Source organism: Prunus persica, chromosome G3 (assembly GCF_000346465.2).
Source record: "Prunus persica cultivar Lovell chromosome G3, Prunus_persica_NCBIv2, whole genome shotgun sequence".
In the NCBI taxonomy this organism is placed as follows: domain Eukaryota; kingdom Viridiplantae; phylum Streptophyta; class Magnoliopsida; order Rosales; family Rosaceae; genus Prunus; species Prunus persica.
Genome location: NC_034011.1, coordinates 24,504,162 through 24,521,906, shown reverse-complemented (window position 1 = coordinate 24,521,906; position 17,745 = coordinate 24,504,162). Strand labels below are relative to the sequence as shown.

Here is a 17,745-nt window from a genome sequence, read left to right as displayed (position 1 = left end):
CAACCATCAGACTATGAATATGGAATTTACAAGGCATCTTAAAGCCAAATACAGTCCTGAATTTCACCTTGCAACCATCTCCAAGTCTCCATCTCAGTCCACCCTTCACCCTTCTCTGATCCAGACTGAATTCCTTCCAGGTACTGGGATACAAGGAGTTTCCCCTTTTTCATATATCCGACTTCAAAATGAATCCCAATGTTCTTTTGTTCTTTTGTCGTTAACCGCCGAAACGAGAAATTTGCCTTGACAGAGAATATACCGTTTGGTCTCCCTAGCATTTTCCTTATTAAAATCAGCTCAGCAGAAGTTTTGTTTGGACGGCAGCTTCTCCAAAATCTGCGCCAGCACCAAACCGACGGTGCTCATCTCTCGTGACTCATCGTCGGCACCACCTTGTCCACGCCTCATTGATTGTCTCTTTATTTTTCAATTCATCAAATGACATGCTCACAAGTAGACGGTCCAAATTGAAAAAACCAAAGCTATGGACCCGCGCAATTGTACACCTAATACAATATTTATACTCAAATTGACGGCCCCAAAATTAGCTCAAATTGATATCCGGTTAAAAAAGTATACTGTGTGATCCGAAAAGATCGCCATATTACTTCATATTTACTAGTTTTTTAAAATTTTAAAAAGAAAAAAAGAGCAAAGCAATTATTTTCCGAGGAAATATCATGCATTCGAATCCTAACATTCGTGTAGTGTGGGTGAATTTAGTATATTATTGTTCGTCTCAGTAAAAAAATTCAAAAAAAGAAAAAGAAAATTTATAGTAGAGAGAGATCCACTGCAACATAAAACCATGCAAATGTTGTTGCGCTCATCTGGCTCCCAATAGTCAACGGTTGACTCATCGTAATCAACAAATGAAGGCATGGCGTGTGGATGTGGTAAGCAAAATCAAAATTGGTGTTTAAAGCAGAGTATTTATTAACTCAAATAATCTCAATTATCGTATGAAATTAGGAGTGGAAAGTGCATGTAACGATCAAATAGAAACCGGGTGGGGCCCATGCTTGGATCCATTTATTTGAAATGGACTTTTTGATTGTAGTGAGACAGTGAGCTCGTGAAAGGAGATAAGAAGGCAGATACTATCTCTCTCAGTATCCGCAACACCTTCACAAACGAACGAGTGTCACTGACTCAGTGACTCAGAGACTCAGTATCATACTGTGAGAGAGGGAGAGACAGAGAGAGACAGAGAGTATTAGAGCAATGGCAGCTTCCCAATTTGCTGCAACTCGGGGTGGAGCAGAGACAGTTTGGCAATGCAAATCTCAATCTAAATTGATCGATTTCAGTTCCAGAAAGAACAAATCAAAGCTTTTGTTCACGAGGAGGAACTTGAACCAGAGGAGGTCGTTTTCATTTTCGGTGAAGAACGCGTCGAATGAGTCTTCCCAGAAGCTGAAGGATCCGATCGTCGAACAAGGTTCTCATCTTCTTGTTTCCTTACACACCCTGTTCTTTAATATACATAAAAACGCATGCTTTAACTTTATGAGCTCCTCGATCACATTTTACCTTGTTAGTTTCAGAAAAGGATTGGAACTCACCAATCTGATGGATCAATATACAGGAAAATGTATGAAGAAAATCCATGCAATTTATCTGATGACAATCCACTATCCAGTTCCGATCAAACTCTACCGTTTAGGAGTTTTTGGAAATGGGGTTTGCCAAGTAGATAGCTGAAAACCTGAAAATCATCTGGTTAAGCTGGCTTTTCTGCTATCTTGAATTGATATACCAGTATAGGATAATCCCTTTCAAATTCTCTATATCTGAGATACATATAGAGAGAGATTTGCTCCTTACTTTCTTATGTTTTGATGTAGTAATTCCGAAAATATTATATTGTACTTAATTTTGTAACTTTTTACTTTTTACTTTGAAGATTCCTCCATACTCAGCTCATTCATACCCGATGCTGCATCCATCGCTTCAAGTATCAAATACCATGCAGAGTTCACCGCATCGTTTTCTCCAGAGAGATTTGAGCTTCCAAAGGCCTTCTTTGCAACTGCACAAAGTGTTCGTGATGCACTCATCATTAACTGGAATGCAACATATGCTTATTATGAAAAGTTGAATGCAAAGCAGGCATATTATTTGTCAATGGAATTTCTACAGGTTTGTCATGAATCTCCTATATTGGCTCCCACGAGCGTGGATGTACATTTCTGTGACCTGTGTAGCTTGCAGATGCTTCAGTTCATGATGTCCTGTTTTGTAGGGTAGAGCGCTGCTAAATGCAATTGGTAATTTAGAGCTAGATGGTGCATATGCAGAGGCTTTGAGCAAGCTTGGACACAAATTAGAAAATGTTGCTTGCCAGGTGAGCTTCCAGCTAGTTTTTACCTTTTAAAATTTGGTTATGGACATTCATGTTAGTTTTGCATAATTGTGTACATCTCTTACCTCATATAAATTGCAATTCTAATGAGAAAAAAGGGAATGCTGGGGCTTTAGCAAGAGGCTCTGTAACTATCAGAATGAGATAATATATGGACAAGATGCCTAAAAAATGAAAACTTTTCTTGAACAAGACTAGCATGAACAACTGTCTAGAAGAAGACAGTAATAAAATCTACGTCATTGTGAATACCATTTAGACAGATTTGGAAGTTTCAAGGGAGGATCTTTTTCTTCTTTTTTTTTCCTCTTGCCAGAGAATGGTCTTTTTCCTGACAACTTTAGATGCACTTTGTAAAGCAGTAAGCTTTGTGTTTGTGTGTTGGTGCAACCAATTTAGATAGATGATTGATTACAGGAACCAGATGCTGCACTTGGAAATGGAGGTCTTGGACGCCTTGCCTCTTGCTTCTTGGACTCTTTGGCAACTTTAAATTATCCAGCATGGGGTTATGGACTTAGATACAAGTATGGCTTATTTAAACAACGAATTACTAAAGATGGTCAAGAAGAAGTTGCTGAGGATTGGCTTGAGGTATGCAAACTCTCTGTCTCAATTGCTTCATTGTCTGTATAGGTTTTTGGAAAAATCATGTCTTATTAGTTGCTGACTCTTGCAGCTGGGGAATCCCTGGGAAATTGTGAGAAATGATGTCTCCTATCCTATAAAATTTTATGGCAAGGTTGTTTCTGGATCTGATGGAAAACGACATTGGATTGGAGGAGAAGACATAGATGCTGTTGCTTATGATGTTCCAATACCAGGATATAAAACTAAAACCACGATCAACTTGCGGCTTTGGTCAACGAAAGCTTCATCACAGGATTTTGATTTATATGCATTTAATTCTGGAGAGCACACTAAAGCATCTGAAGCTTTAGCAAATGCTGAAAAGGTTTGTACATTATGCAGGGCTCCTTTTCTTTTCCTTTTTTATTTCCTTTTCCAGTTTCCCTCTTCACTGCACCAAACAGGCTTGTCTGTGTGCTCATGATTTCATAAATGTTTCTTGAAATGAATTTGGCTTTCACCACCCCTGCACTTTGTCGATTTAATCAGCAAATACAGATTTCGGGTTTTATCTGTTTCATCTTCTTTTTCTTTTACTAGTTCTCCGGTGAGGAGGATGCTACCTGCATTTTTTAAAAGAAGCGATCTTTATTATATATTTGTTCCACGTGGTACTCTCTACCTATTAGGGATATTTTTAGTGACCAGTAATTGCCTGCTTTCAAATGTTGTTTTTGTTATGTTGTTATTGTGCCCACATATAATTGAATTGGTAAGTAGCATTTTATTTAATGGTTAACAGATTTGCTATGTACTTTATCCTGGGGATGAATCAGTGGAGGGCAAGACACTTCGTTTGAAGCAACAATATACTTTATGTTCTGCTTCTCTCCAAGATATTGTTGAACGTTTTGAGAGAAGATCTGGACCAAATATCAAATGGGAAGAGTTCCCCGAGAAGGTTGCAGTGCAGATGAATGATACTCATCCAACTCTCTGCATTCCTGAACTGATGAGAATTTTGATTGATTTGAAGGGTTTGAGCTGGAAGGAGGCCTGGAATATTACTCAAAGGTAACTCGTTTTATGGGAATTTATTGGTTGATTATGTAGGACTATTTGTAGTGTATGAACAAAGGGTGAAATCAGAGGCAACTTAAATTTTACTGTGAAAATAGTTGGAACATGATAATACGAGCAAGAGACTCTTGCTTGTTACTAGTGGAGAGCATCTTTTTCCTTTTTCTTTTCCTGAATGTTATTGGGGAGTCAAGTAGTTGTGGTATCATGCATACATGCATACGCATGAACATCTTTTCACATGTAGCCCTATTCAATTGACTTTGGGTTTCCATGCACATAAGGAGTCTGGAATTTGGTTTCTTTTTATGCTTTTGTTCGTCCAATAACCTTTCCATCTTTATCCCAAAAAGAAGAAGAAGGAAATTGTTCATATGTTCGTCATATTTGTCAAGGAGTTGTTTGCCCCATGTATAATGTTATTTGTTTGTTAAGGATACCTATTCTTAGTGCATGCTCTATGGTAGCAACTTCTTTTCCCTCACATCCTGCCACCTGTGTGCTAGAACGGTTGCATATACAAACCATACTGTTCTACCTGAGGCATTGGAGAAATGGAGTTTAGAACTTATGCAGAAACTGCTTCCTCGACATGTTGAGATTATAGAAATGATAGATGAAGAGGTAATGCTTGAATATATATATATATATATAATTAAATCATTCTTACCTTTGAGTTTCTATGCATACTGATTGTTCACATTTGCATATTCTGCAGCTCATTAACACCATAATCTTGGAGTATGGTACAGCAGATTATGATTTATTAGAGAAGAAACTGAAGGAGATGAGAATATTAGAAAATGTTGATTTGCCTGCCACATTTGCGGATCTATTTGTTAAACCCAAAGAAAGCTCTGTTGTTGTTCCCAGTGAAGAACTTGAAGATTCAAAAGAAGAAGAAGAAGAAGATGAATCTGTTGATGAAGAAAATGAATCTGTTGATGAAGAAGATGAATCTGTTGATGAAGAAGATGAATCTGTTGATGAAGAAGACGAATCTGTTGATGAAGAAAATGGACCTGATAAGAAATGCGATGAGGAAAAAAAGAAAAAGGTGGTGGTGGAACCGCCGCCAAAGTTAGTACGCATGGCAAATCTCTGTGTTGTGGGTGGTCATGCAGTAAATGGTGTTGCTGAAATACACAGTGAAATAGTAAAAGATGAAGTATTCAACTCATTTTTTAAGGTAAGCCTCAATAATTTTAGTAAAGATAGGCTCTTTGAAACTTGATCTTATCATTAATCTTGAATCTTTAAATTTGGCAGTTGTGGCCTAAGAAATTTCAAAACAAAACAAATGGGGTGACACCAAGAAGATGGATTCGCTTCTGCAATCCAGATTTGAGTAAAATTATAACCAAGTGGATTGGCACGGAAGACTGGGTCTTAAATACTGAAAATCTGGCAGAATTACGAAAGGTAAAAGTCATATGAATGATCCATTTAGAGTTATGTTTACTTTTATATAACTTTGCGCAGCACCTATGTCATAGTTATATACTTACTGGAATTATTTGGTTTTATGATAGTTTGCAGATAATAATGATCTCCAAACCCAATGGAGGGAAGCAAAAAGGAGCAACAAGTTGAAAGTTGTATCATTGATCAAAGAAAGAACAGGATATTCTGTCAGCCCTGATGCAATGTTTGATATACAGGTACTCTCCCTGCGTTTAAATTTATTTCTTGGTATACAGATGGCTGCTAAGTTTGGAGTTCTAAATAATATTTTAGCATCAGGCAATGGCGAAGAGAATTCTTCTCTGAAAGGGAAAAGTTGGTCATGTTGAATTCCGTGATGGGTTGTAAACTTGTAATAGTCAATATTGAGAACTAGTTTGTTGCTGAATAATCCCCTGTACTAAGATTAGGGACTTGCAAAGCATAGCTGTTGACCTGTCAACTTTATGTTTTTTCGGTAGACAAAATGATGCAGGACGCGTAGGACCTAAATTTATTAGTTTCCTAGATTCTCTAGTTTTCCAAATTCTAGTAGGATTCCTTGTGTTTTTCTGTAAATTGGAATGTTTCTGTTCAGGTGAAGCGCATTCATGAATACAAGAGACAACTTTTGAATATTTTTGGAATTGTTTACCGCTACAAGAAAATGAAAGAAATGAGTGCTTCAGGAAGGAAAGCAAAGTTTGTTCCACGTGTTTGTATGTTTGGAGGAAAAGCATTTTCCACGTATGTGCAAGCCAAGAGAATTGTGAAATTTATCACAGATGTTGCGGCAACTATAAATCGTGATCCTGGCATAGGTGATCTATTGAAGGTATGGATATCTTGATAAAAATAATTGATTTTGCATACTTCATTGACTTACACTTAATATAAGTTGGCTTTGTGAAAGAACTCAAAAAATTTCTTACATGTGTGTATTTTGATTTGCTGTGAGTTCATTTGAATTACTGAACCACTAGATCATTGATTGTAGGTAGTCTTCGTTCCTGATTACAATGTCAGTGTTGCTGAATTGTTAATTCCTGCAAGTGAGCTCTCACAGCACATCAGGTAATTCAGCTTCATTCTTAATATGATTCATTTTTCTGTTCACAAATTTTTCTGTCTGCGAGTGGTAATGGAAAAGCATACTTACATGCCTGTGTTACTCTTTTTGGACATGAACATGCCTGTGTTAATCACTACGTCTATCATTGTCTGCCTATGCAAACTCTGAGCACTAAGAATGATTGTTGAAACAGTTGTGGTAATATCTGTGTTAGAGGAAGAGTTCATGCTGCTGACTATGAACCCCTGCCCCCTTTGTTATCTGGGCCTTTTTAACAAATTTATTATTATTTCTTTGTAGTACTGCTGGGATGGAGGCCAGTGGAACCAGCAACATGAAGTTTGCAATGAATGGCTGCGTCCTAATTGGGACTCTGGATGGTGCCAATGTTGAAATAAGAGAAGAGGTTGGAGCAGACAACTTCTTCCTGTTTGGTGCTAAAGCTCATGAGATTGCTGGGCTGAGAAAAGAAAGAGCTGAGGGGAAGGTTTGTCGTAATAACCAAATTGTTACTTTGTTCTCGTTTTCCTTATAGTAATTAATCCAGTGAAAATGTTTCTGCCTTAGAAGAAATTCGGCGGAGTTAACAGATAATCATTTATTTCTTTATCTACTCATTGTCTCATGGGATTTTGACCTATTCTCTCTTTGATGCAGTTCGTTCCAGACCCACGTTTTGAAGAAGTGAAGGAATTTATCAGAAGTGGTGTTTTTGGGTCGTTCAATTATGATGAATTGATTGGATCCTTGGAAGGAAATGAAGGATTTGGCCGTGCAGATTATTTCCTTGTGGGCAAAGACTTCCCCAGTTATATAGAATGCCAAGAGAAGGTTGATGAGGCATATCGGGACCAAAAGGTGAGCTATGGATGCCCTTTGTTGTTGTTACACATGTCCACTTGATGTTGAGACTTTGTTAGTTTGTGCCTAATGTTTTTAACTGTTGTTTGGGGCAGAGATGGACAAGAATGTCAATCCTGAACACAGCAGGCTCATACAAGTTTAGCAGTGACAGAACCATTCACGAATATGCCGAAGACATATGGAACATTAACCCTGTCGAATTGCCATAGAAGTTTCTCCTTGTGAGCAAAGACGGCCTTGCCTCTTGGTCGTGATGGTGGCCCTCAGCTTTCGGTTGCTATGCAACCATCGTTCTCTCTTTCTCATGTAAAGGTAAATGCCTAGAATAAAGGGTAGCGCTTGGTTGCTACATTACTATAGTATATGCCCCGAAGGAAAAAAAAGCGTGGTCAACTTATCCCATATTAAAGCACCATCTCGTATGTATAGTAAATGCTGGTAACAAAGGGTGGTTGCCCCAAATAAGCAGCACCATACTTTAGCTGAGAATTCTAATTTTTCTGTTTTTCTTTCTTTTATATCTCAAATAGTCAACTTGATCGATCAATTATAAAACGAACAATAAAATGAATTATACAACACAAACCCTGCAATGCATTTGATGTGAAATAAATAAGGGTTAGTTTCAGTTTGGTACCCTAACAAATTCGCTCTCAGCTCAAACAAAGAGAACAACAGAGACATTTCTCTGTTTTCTTCTGTAAATTTACCTCGCAAGTTTACAACTCCCAGTAATTGAATTTTTACTGCAATGTGCAAGTGATGGGATTAATCTAGGAATTAATGGGCCACTGAGTAACTGGCAGGCTATGGGCTTGCAAGGTTCTGTTATGTGTTTGGAGCTGATAGTGTGGTCGCTGCTATAAGGTTTCAAGCCCATTTACAATGACCTTTTTTTTTCCAATTTTTTTTTTTTGAGAAAGAATGACTATGATATGATTGAAATGCCATGGTGGGAGACTCCAATTTCCTTGGCCAGACCAAATTGTCTGAGCAGAAGAAAATGAACAACACTGTCACTGAGCTGTAAGGGCATGGATAGATCTTGCCTTTTGCACATTGGTTTTTGTAAAATTGTAATGAATTATGGCAAATAGGGAGACACAGAGGCCACTCACATCTTATATATAATGTTTTACAAGGCATTCCAAGCACATGGCCAGGGCACAGATTCAAGTGATCCCATCTACACTCACATGATATTCAATTCCTCTGTGTGCATATGAATGAATGCAAGTGGGGTAAATTACTCCTCATCAGCCTGAGCCACCTAATAAAAACATCAATAAAGAGCTAAGAGATCATAAGGCTTGCCAAGTTAGGCCATCTAGCATGTAAGAGTTAACTAGATTTTCAGTTTAAATGCATTTCAAAATTTTACAAAAAGAACAAATTTAAAGTTGGGACTGGTTTCTTTTGGGTCAAGGCAAAGGTATCTGTAGCTTACTTGCAAAAGAAGATTGATACATAGAGGTAAAGAAGTAAACAATACGTACGTATCATCCTATATATTCAACCACCATTTTTCACACTTCGGGCTTCATTTTCGATCATTTTTGCAGCCAAGGGCGGAATCAGGAATTTTTTAACGGGTGGGCTAGCTAAAGTTATTAGCTTAAAATTTAATTATTATTATTTTTTGGTACTTACAATTTCTCTAGTCTTTCTAGAAATAAAAGTAAACATTAAATCGTATAAACCAAGCTAGTTCATAACTCCATATACTAATTTTCAATAAGTTTTTACATAAATCAAATAGGGTTTAACACCAAAGTAGATTGAGCATCTAAGGCTTTTTACCTAGATTGACCCTAGGTTCCTTCATGCATTCATATCATACATGAAAAGTTGTTTTATGTAAAAATATTGACTAAGTATGAAAAATGGGTTTTCAAAATAATTATTTTCTCAAGATAATTTTTGACGGCTTTTATTCCTCACACATCAAATAAGAAAACTTGATTTTATGGGATTTTAGTATGAAGTATATATTGACTTAATGATCCATCATTTTTAGCCTAAATCGTATTTTGCACTAAAACCGATTTTTCATATTTTGATTTGGTGGGAATTTGATTTTCTAGTATTTTTATTTGAATCCAAATGAGGGGTACTTCCTTATTTACATCGTAAACTTAAGTAAATGGAGTAATATAAAAATAAATAAAAGTAAAATGACAAAGACATTTACTTAAATATTGGAAGTGGAAATAAGGTAATCTGTACAACTCCACTAACTGGACTAATATTAAAGATAAGTTAAATATATAGGTTTTTTTTTTTTTTTTTTCCTTAAAAAACCACACTGGGCTACCTCTTAGTATGGCTCCGCCCATGTTTGCAGCATCTGCACAGTGGCTAAATCACTGTGGCAGAAAATAGCCCCTAAGATTAGGTGTTCCGTTGAAACTTTATCGATTTAAAAGCAAAAGAAGAACGTAAGAGTTTTGCTAATCTGTTTCTGTATACTGATATTTTGCAAGTTACAGTTCAAAAGGACGAAAAAATTCATATTAAGGCAAGAATGTTCCAAATATGTATCATTGAGCTACAAGTTTGGAACTATATGAATGTATTTCTACATGAAAAAGGAAAAATCCCAGAATTGGGGACAAAAAACTTCTGGGTTGCCACCTATAAGCCATAAGCAGCAGAGAGAAGCTTTTGCCTCTCTATCCTAACAAATGCCACTAAAAACTTCCACAGAGCCATGTATGGAATCACTTCTTAGTTGGGCATCAGACCCACCAGTAGCTCGCGTTTATGTTCATTTCCAAGCCACCAGGACTTGAATTCAACATCACCATTCTCTTCCTCAAGTTTGACTGGTTGACTTAGTTCAAAGACATCGCAGATTTCAGAAATCTGCTGCTTCAGTGCTCTGGTCTGTTCTGTTCCTGTCTCAGAATCTTTACCAAAATGAACTCGCTTGTGACCACCCAAAGCTTGGCCTGTTGCAAACACCTTTAAGCAGATGGAGCACCTGTGAACCTTACTTTCAAAACCAGTCACAGTTGCTCTTTCCATCTCCTGCTCCTCTGAATTATCAGTACATTCAAGCTTGGCAAGCTTGCAACTGTACTCAATCTTAGAAAGCTTGTTAATCTGAATTTTATCTTCAGAGTCCTCAATCTTCTCTCCAGAACAGTTGTTAGTTGCTTTATGAACTCTTTGGTGGCCTCCAAGTGCCTGATGAGAGCGGAAAAGCTTCTTGCAAGTCCTGCACTTGTGTTCTCTTTTCTTCCGAGAATCAGCAAAGATTTCAGATTCAGTACCATATAACATGTTATTGCTAGAATCACAAGCCTTCATACCAGACTTCATGGAGCCCAATTTAGTTACATCCAGCTCTTCTTCCTCTATAATATCCACATCCAATTCCACTTCAGTGAGGATGGCTTCCATCTCTCCATGACTTTCCTTCTCAATCTCAGCATCATACCCCACAAATGCAGAATCCTCATCTAGTTTAGGCCTTTTGCACTCTGCACCCCTGTAAAACCTGTCAATAGGAACTTCCAATTTTCCAGTCTTTTCCTCATCACTTGCAAACCCAGAATCATTTTCACCAAATTCAAATATTTTGTTCCCAGTATCATTACAAACAGAAATGCCACCCCTATTTCCCATGATCCGATTCTTTTGGACTGGCGATTGAACCTCCAAAGACAACGAATTGTTATCTGAAGACTCAGTTACTGAACTAATTCGACCCCAATTGCTTCCACCTCTGGAGATGATCATCAAGCAAATAGCCCCATCCACTACTTCTTGGCCAAATTCAGATTCATTCATACCAGAAAAAGAAGAACTTGGAGTGATCTTGTACCTTAATCTTTTTGATCTTTTCCTCCGGATCAGCCCCATGGTCTCAGTGCTGTATTGGAAATCCACAAAAAGCTTCTCGCTTGAAATGCTCTGCGATCCATCAGAGGTCCTGAGCCTTTTTGAGTGAATTTTGGTATGAGCAGTTAGAGCTCTCAATGACTCAAATGCTTTACCGCAATCTTTGCAACACTGAGTCTCCTTCCTTTCTCTGCTCGAGTGATGCCTCATGTGACCAAACATAGCTTTCATTGAATCAAACCTTTTTCCACAGACCTTGCAGAGGCTTTCTTTCTCAGAAGCTTGAACCTTTGAGCCAGAAAATTTCCATGACTTTTTGGGGTTCACTCTTAGGCCATAACCAGCATGCTCATCGTCATCACCTTCAAAATCCACGTTGCTCACTTTGAGCTTTTTCTCTGCTTTAGCTGAATTCTTTGTTCCATGGCCTCTCATGTGACCTCCCAAGACTTTGCCACTCGAGAAAGTCTTGTTGCAGAGCTTACATCTATGCTCCATCCTACCACTACCCAACCCAAATAAAAAAGCAAACAAACCCAGATCCCAAAACCAAGAAGAAGCCCAATTTCCCAAGAAAGTTTAAATCTTTCCACCGCATTCCAGGAAAAAAAATAACAAAAGAATGCTCAAGAAACAGAGGAACACAAAAAACCCAGATCAGAGAACACCAAGGACTAAACGATTATACCACAATCATGAGGCTTTCTTGCTTTCTCAAAGTGATCGGAGAAGAAGCAATTTGGGTTTCGCAGAATTGGTGTGCAAGAACAAGATCTGGGTCCCAAAGCAAAAGGGGTCTTTTTTCTCTCTGTGATCTCTTGGGAGCTTGAAATGTATGCAAGCAAGCGAAGAAGCAAAGAAATATATCTAACTGAAGCACATTGGTTATGTGACCACTGAGGCACTGACCACTGCTTTGCCAGTAGCGGGCAAGAAATAACACAACGAAAGAATGAAAGAGAGAGAGAGAGAGAGAGAGAGGATGAGGATCACTTTCTGGTACCAACATTTTCTCTCTCCAAATTTAGCCTATGCCTTATTTGGAAGCAGAAAAAAAAGGAAAAGAAATCCTTGCATGAAAGCAAAGATATAATCCAATACTCCGACTTTTGTCCCACTTTCTTGTGTACAGGAAGCCACCAACTCGCTAGCACTAAAACTCTCGTTTTGGCATTTCTCTAATTAATATAAGAAAGATTGTTTCTTTTTTTCACAGGGACCTTATCGTAGTAAATTGGATGGATTTGGATTTCTAATTTATTACAGAAATTATTCTTTTTTTGCTTAGCACAATTTATTAATATTATTGAACACAACTTACAGAGTGCCTTACAAAATTCAGTGAGCTAAGTAAAAAACAGAGTCATTTATGTTGTTGCTTGGGGCTCAAGACTCAAGAATTGGGTAGGCATTCTACTTTCATGTCAAATTCACATTTCCCATTACTGTTGCAGGAAAAATGAGTAATTTATGAACTAAAAATGGAACTGAGCTATCTGCCATTAGGTATGAGCAGAGCATATTGAATTTCTGAATTCAAATGCGACTTTAATCATACGTTCTTTTTGTTTTGATTTGTCCTGCTCCTAAGCAAAACCCCACACAAGGGACAGGTTCGAGGAGGCTCCAGCGGCCAAGTGTTTTTCTTTAGTTGTCTCCGAACTTAGAGAAGAGCTTAGCATGTTAAAAGTACACTCAAGTGCACTGTAAATTGGACAGGTGGACCTAGCTGGATGTTTAATTATATATATTTTTAGTACAAGTGATAGTCTAAACTACATAGGAGGAGAGTTTATCACATACGCACACAACTAAAATGCTATGGTGAAATTTCTAATCTGCACGTCAAGATCCCTCTTCACTGGATTAGACTCCGTCGACAATTTTATCTTTTAATTAAGTACAAAAAAACATGCATAAGTTAATCATTCAGCCACGTCAACATGAGTTTGACATTTAACCAATTTTGACAATCCTAGCTTTGGCCTCTAAATGTCAAAAATGCGTAAGACTAGTAATTTCTTATTTGTTACAAAATTACACCAAGAAAAAAAAACATGTACTTAGTTAATTGTATAAGTTTGTTTGTATTTCTTTGGTCATGATGTTAGTTTAAGAAGTTTCGTCTCTTGTTTGATCTGCCAGAACTATTTTATATTACCATAGAATAGATGCTAAGAATGTTATTTTAACTCTGCAGGTGGTTTGCAGATTATTTTTGTGTGGTTTTCATCACCCTTAACTATGTTAGCAGGGCAGAATATTAATGATTGGTCACCATCCAGCAACCGTTCGCGTTTGGGATTGATGCAAGTTATATAAGAAGCTTACTAGAAAAAGAGTATTTAATTTACCATTTAAATGCTTTATGTTGAAAACAAATAAAAGCAAAGGATTGAAAAGGGTCTTACAAAATAAGGGGAGAGAGTACTGGGGAAAAGGATAATTTAATATGTTCTAAATAAAATATTGATGCTGTGGGCTCATAATTCCGATTGTAATCCACATTCAACCCTTAAAAAATGATGAATAGAAGCATTAACAACCAGAAAGAAGTTAGCATAACAACAAAGAGCACAAGTTGATGCTTGGCTATGACATAATTTGCAAGGAAATGCCTGGCCTTCCCTTGTTTTCACCCACAGCCATTTCCTTGTTTTCCACCACCCCCAGTCCCATGTTTTGATGAGTACACAGAAGAATGCTCAGCATTTAGTCTTTGAAAACAAAAACAAAATATAAAACTTGAGGGTAAAGAAACAATGTGAATGAACCTTAGACAAATGCAACACTACCAAAAAGATACAGTGAAATTTTTGATAACAAACTGCTGATTTGATTCACTTCCAATGAAAACTTTCACATTCTCACATCTCATCCTCACAAGAAAAAAACAGGATTTATGTCCCACAGGTAAAGAAATTGCACCCTGTTCACTGAAGGAAAAGTCCATCGACCATGGCCGTCCCTTTGACTAACCCATGGACATCCATCATGCACTAAAAATCTACGTCTGTAGCCGCCTTCTTCCAAGAAGTGAAAAAATTGAAAGAAAACTACTTGCATCTTTGAAGGGTTAATAATCTATCGTCCATTTGAAAATCCTCCTTCAGGGTTCCCCAAATCCTGAAAGGAGGATTTAAAGAGTTCATACAGCCCAAAGCTGGCTTCAATGGAACAACAGTACTGGGAATTAGTAATCTTAGTGGAGTTCATCTCTGCCCCTTGCCACCTTATCATCCTTATTTTGCTTCTTCTTGAACTTTATCATTCAAAAGCTCATAGGTCAGTCACGATGCTTATTGTACTTACTCAGAAAAGGATCACGTCATTCTACACTGCAGTCTCTTGAACCATTTCTGTCAATAAGAGGACAAAAGAATTCAACTGTCTCGCTGATACTCATATGATGTGCAAGAATCATCTTGAATATCATAATGCTCTCTGTTATTGCTAGCAATCTTGTCCAAAATCTGAGTTTCGGTACCACCAGAATCACCAGGGGAACTCCCAACATGAGCTCCTGAGCCATCATCTATATCACCCCCGTCCTTGTCCTTCATTACAATGCAATCAACCACATCGTTGCCATCTCTACAACCATCTACGTCATATGCATCCTCAATGTGTTCATAGCAACCCTCTAAGTGTTCTTCCTGATTATAGGCAGGAGCATCTAGATTGACAGGAGATTCCACCCCAGAGTCCTCATCATCCTCTACGGTTCCAAGTTCACTTTTTTGCCACTCATCATCGTCACTGTCAATGTTTAGAGGGTCAAACCTATTCTGCTCAGTCCGTTTACGGAGCATGAAAACATTAAAATAATAGCTGACAAGGTCTTTATGTGTTCGGGAAGGAAAAGCCACGGAGAGGTGGTGCCAGAAGTTCTTACCCAATGATACAGGGTTAGAGAGGACAACATCATGGAAGGCATGCTTTTCCTCTTTAGTCCATTTATCTGCAACCCCCTCTCCCATTTCATAAAATCCCAACTCTTCAAATAGGTGCTCTCCAAGGTCTTCTTTTAGTTTCTCTCTTGTTTCCATGACATGTTGTCTCACACATCTAACAGAACCTGCATCACCACACTTACAGTTGCTTCTAGCTCCCACATCTTCAGAGAAATAGTTTGCTGCAGATGCTTCAAGGTCAGGCATAGAAATGACACGGGTACCCATCAGCTTCTCCTCGTTAACATCGAGAACAAGATCCTGACTGGAAGGACATGAAGGCTCATGTTGAGGATCCAATTTCTCTAGATGAACTGAAGCGTGTGAACCCTCAAAGCCCCAAACTGGAACATGAGCTTGATGCTGAGCACCAATAGAAACTAGCTTTCGAGGAGGATAATCAACAGGAGATGAGCAGATCTTGTCAGAATGAAGTAAAGCCCTCCATTGGTTTACAGGTGCAAAAAATTCTGGGAATAATGATAGATGAGATGCTGCCTCAGGTCTTACATTAGCTTCAATAATGCTGCTGTTGGACCACAAAAACCGGGCAAAGCTTCCAGAAGCACCAGTTTCAAGTTCTTTGTAGGTCTCATTTGAGACTGAAGTTCCCAAGACACTTGCAAACCTTCCTTCATCTGGACATTTACTAAAACTCCCATCACCATCACCTTCACCATCTTCATATTGTAATTAAATCAGCTATAAGATCAAACTGAATTCTACATATTATACTAAGTTTATAAACAACCATGCATTAAACATCATACTAACTTACATCAGGGTAAAAGAAAAAACTGATGCCATTATTTCTTTTAGAAGGTCAGATTAACTTATTGGTCCGGATTAACATACACAGCTCTAAATAACATTTCCAGATCCATGGTGCAGGTTTTATGCCTTTACACCTTCCAAAGATCCAGACAAATCATTATATGCACAACTTGAGAACCAACTTATTAATGACCATCCAACTATTTGATACCTGAAATTTGAAATTTCTGGGGAGCACCATTAAAAGGAAAAATATCCTCATTAGAATGTTCCAATTGTCTTGGGTGCTTACAAGCAACCTCATAAGAATCCTCACCACCAAAAGGCCGTTTGTTAATCATTTTGCCCTGCAAAGTGAAGCCACATTTGAAGTGGTGCATTGAATATGCAATATGGGACTTAGACATCCAAACCTCCCATTCAGAGAAGAAAGCAGCAATTAAAGATCTTAGATACGAGAAGAAAATAACAATCTTCAGGAAACTAATCCTTCTGGATGACTCATCTTAATCAAAACTAAATACAATATCACTATATAACAATCAAAACATAATAGGCTTAATACCTTTCCAATAAATATAGACACTAAACTTAAAGAAACAACCATATCAGGTAAGACAGACAGTCAGCAAAATGCATGGAATACCACCTACAGCACAACGAGCATCAAAACAGCTTCAGTAAAAAATTCAGTGTCTCTAAAGCTGATTCAACTTAATCAAAAAATAGATGCAATGATTCTAGTAACAATTCCGCACATACAAATATAGGTATTTAAAGGAAAGAGGCAATTTTCATTTCTTTCCTTTTTTCTCTTTTATATGTGATTGTGACCTACATTCCTATGAAACAGAAGATATGATGTTAAGTTCTAAGGGGAAAAGAAATGGCAGATACCTTGCATCATCTTTTGCAAAAACCAATTTTTCCTTATTGATACCAACTTATATATAGCAACGTATGTGCGGAGACTAAAAGATACATCCCAAACAGGCATAAAATGAAGTCAAACAATAGTACCTTATAGTAGTACTTAAGCTACAAAGCCAGCTTAATTTTGTCTTATTAAAAAATACAACTTTAAAAAGTCAATTATATTACTGAGCTAAAGGAGCTGGTCCATACCTGAAAATATTGGCGTCCAAGCAATTGACAAAAGCACCCAAAAACCAGCTTCTCAACCCAAAAATACTAGAATCCTATGGTTAAATTTTTTTTTTATACTAAAGTAGAAGCGATTGAAAAACAGGGGCAAGCAGTAAACTGTGTATCCCCAATTTATACAGGTAAAAAGAGATAACAAATTGGAAATTTCATAAGATCAAAACATTTCTTTAATTTTCAGATAAATCGGGAAAATTTTGAATGATCCCAGATAGAATCGGACAGTTAAGTACTAAAAGGCAAACAATTTATTCACAGATCGGGCAAAACCTTTTCAGATCGAGAAGTTTTCTGAAATTTCAAAACCCTAACCCTAGAATTGGATTGGGGACACGGCGAATGAAATCGGGATCAATAGGTAGATAAATGAGCGAATTGAACGAATAAAATCTTGAATTGAAGATTGAAGATTGAAGATAGAAATTTGAAGGAATCTGAATCGCAGTGATAAAGATCGGGGATAGAGTAAAGTTTTGGCGCTAGCGGTTTTATAGCCATTTATGGCTTTGTTCGGTGGTCCGAGTCCGAGGATAGAAACCTTTTGGGTGACGTGAATTACTAAAAAGGTAAGAATCTAGTTCATATTACGCTGGATGCCCCTCTGATTCTGG

At 37.6% G+C, this 17,745-nt stretch overlaps 4 protein-coding genes across 6 annotated transcripts in view; 1 reads left to right on the top strand and 3 right to left on the bottom strand.

Annotated features, from left to right (window-relative positions):
- The window catches only part of LOC18784326 (BAG family molecular chaperone regulator 8, chloroplastic), a 3,436-nt gene extending 2,551 nt beyond the window's left edge, over positions 1-885 (bottom strand). The window contains exon 1 of the mRNA XM_007215858.2: positions 811-885. Coding sequence (XP_007215920.2) covers positions 811-885 — 75 coding nt within the window. The remainder of the gene's footprint in view (positions 1-810) is intronic.
- Positions 1,061-7,915, top strand: LOC18782879 (alpha-1,4 glucan phosphorylase L isozyme, chloroplastic/amyloplastic). 2 transcript variants are annotated; one of them, XM_020559549.1, is made up of 16 exons: positions 1,061-1,444; positions 1,592-1,597; positions 1,910-2,145; positions 2,249-2,350; positions 2,786-2,962; positions 3,048-3,323; positions 3,741-4,012; positions 4,525-4,642; positions 4,737-5,207; positions 5,288-5,440; positions 5,551-5,679; positions 6,060-6,296; positions 6,459-6,535; positions 6,834-7,020; positions 7,191-7,391; positions 7,490-7,915. In XM_020559549.1, exons 1-16 carry the CDS (start codon positions 1,228-1,230, stop codon positions 7,604-7,606), a joined length of 2,976 nt encoding a protein of 991 aa, XP_020415138.1. In that variant the 5' UTR covers positions 1,061-1,227; the 3' UTR covers positions 7,607-7,915. The 2 variants fall into 2 exon arrangements, with proteins under 2 accessions (XP_020415138.1, XP_007217693.1); XM_007217631.2 differs by lacking the exon at positions 1,592-1,597 and having other exon boundaries at positions 7,490-7,812.
- Positions 9,895-12,224, bottom strand: LOC18782099 (zinc finger protein 197). The gene has a single exon (XM_007216170.2). It carries the CDS (start codon positions 11,739-11,741, stop codon positions 10,125-10,127), a length of 1,617 nt encoding a protein of 538 aa, XP_007216232.1. The 5' UTR covers positions 11,742-12,224; the 3' UTR covers positions 9,895-10,124.
- Positions 13,776-17,674, bottom strand: LOC18781999. 2 transcript variants are annotated; one of them, XM_020560194.1, is made up of 3 exons: positions 17,096-17,674; positions 16,182-16,619; positions 13,776-15,876 (listed from the first exon to the last, which is right to left on the bottom strand). In XM_020560194.1, exons 2-3 carry the CDS (start codon positions 16,375-16,377, stop codon positions 14,627-14,629), a joined length of 1,446 nt encoding a protein of 481 aa, XP_020415783.1. In that variant the 5' UTR covers positions 16,378-16,619; positions 17,096-17,674; the 3' UTR covers positions 13,776-14,626. The 2 variants fall into 2 exon arrangements, with proteins under 2 accessions (XP_020415783.1, XP_020415784.1); XM_020560195.1 differs by having other exon boundaries at positions 16,182-16,317.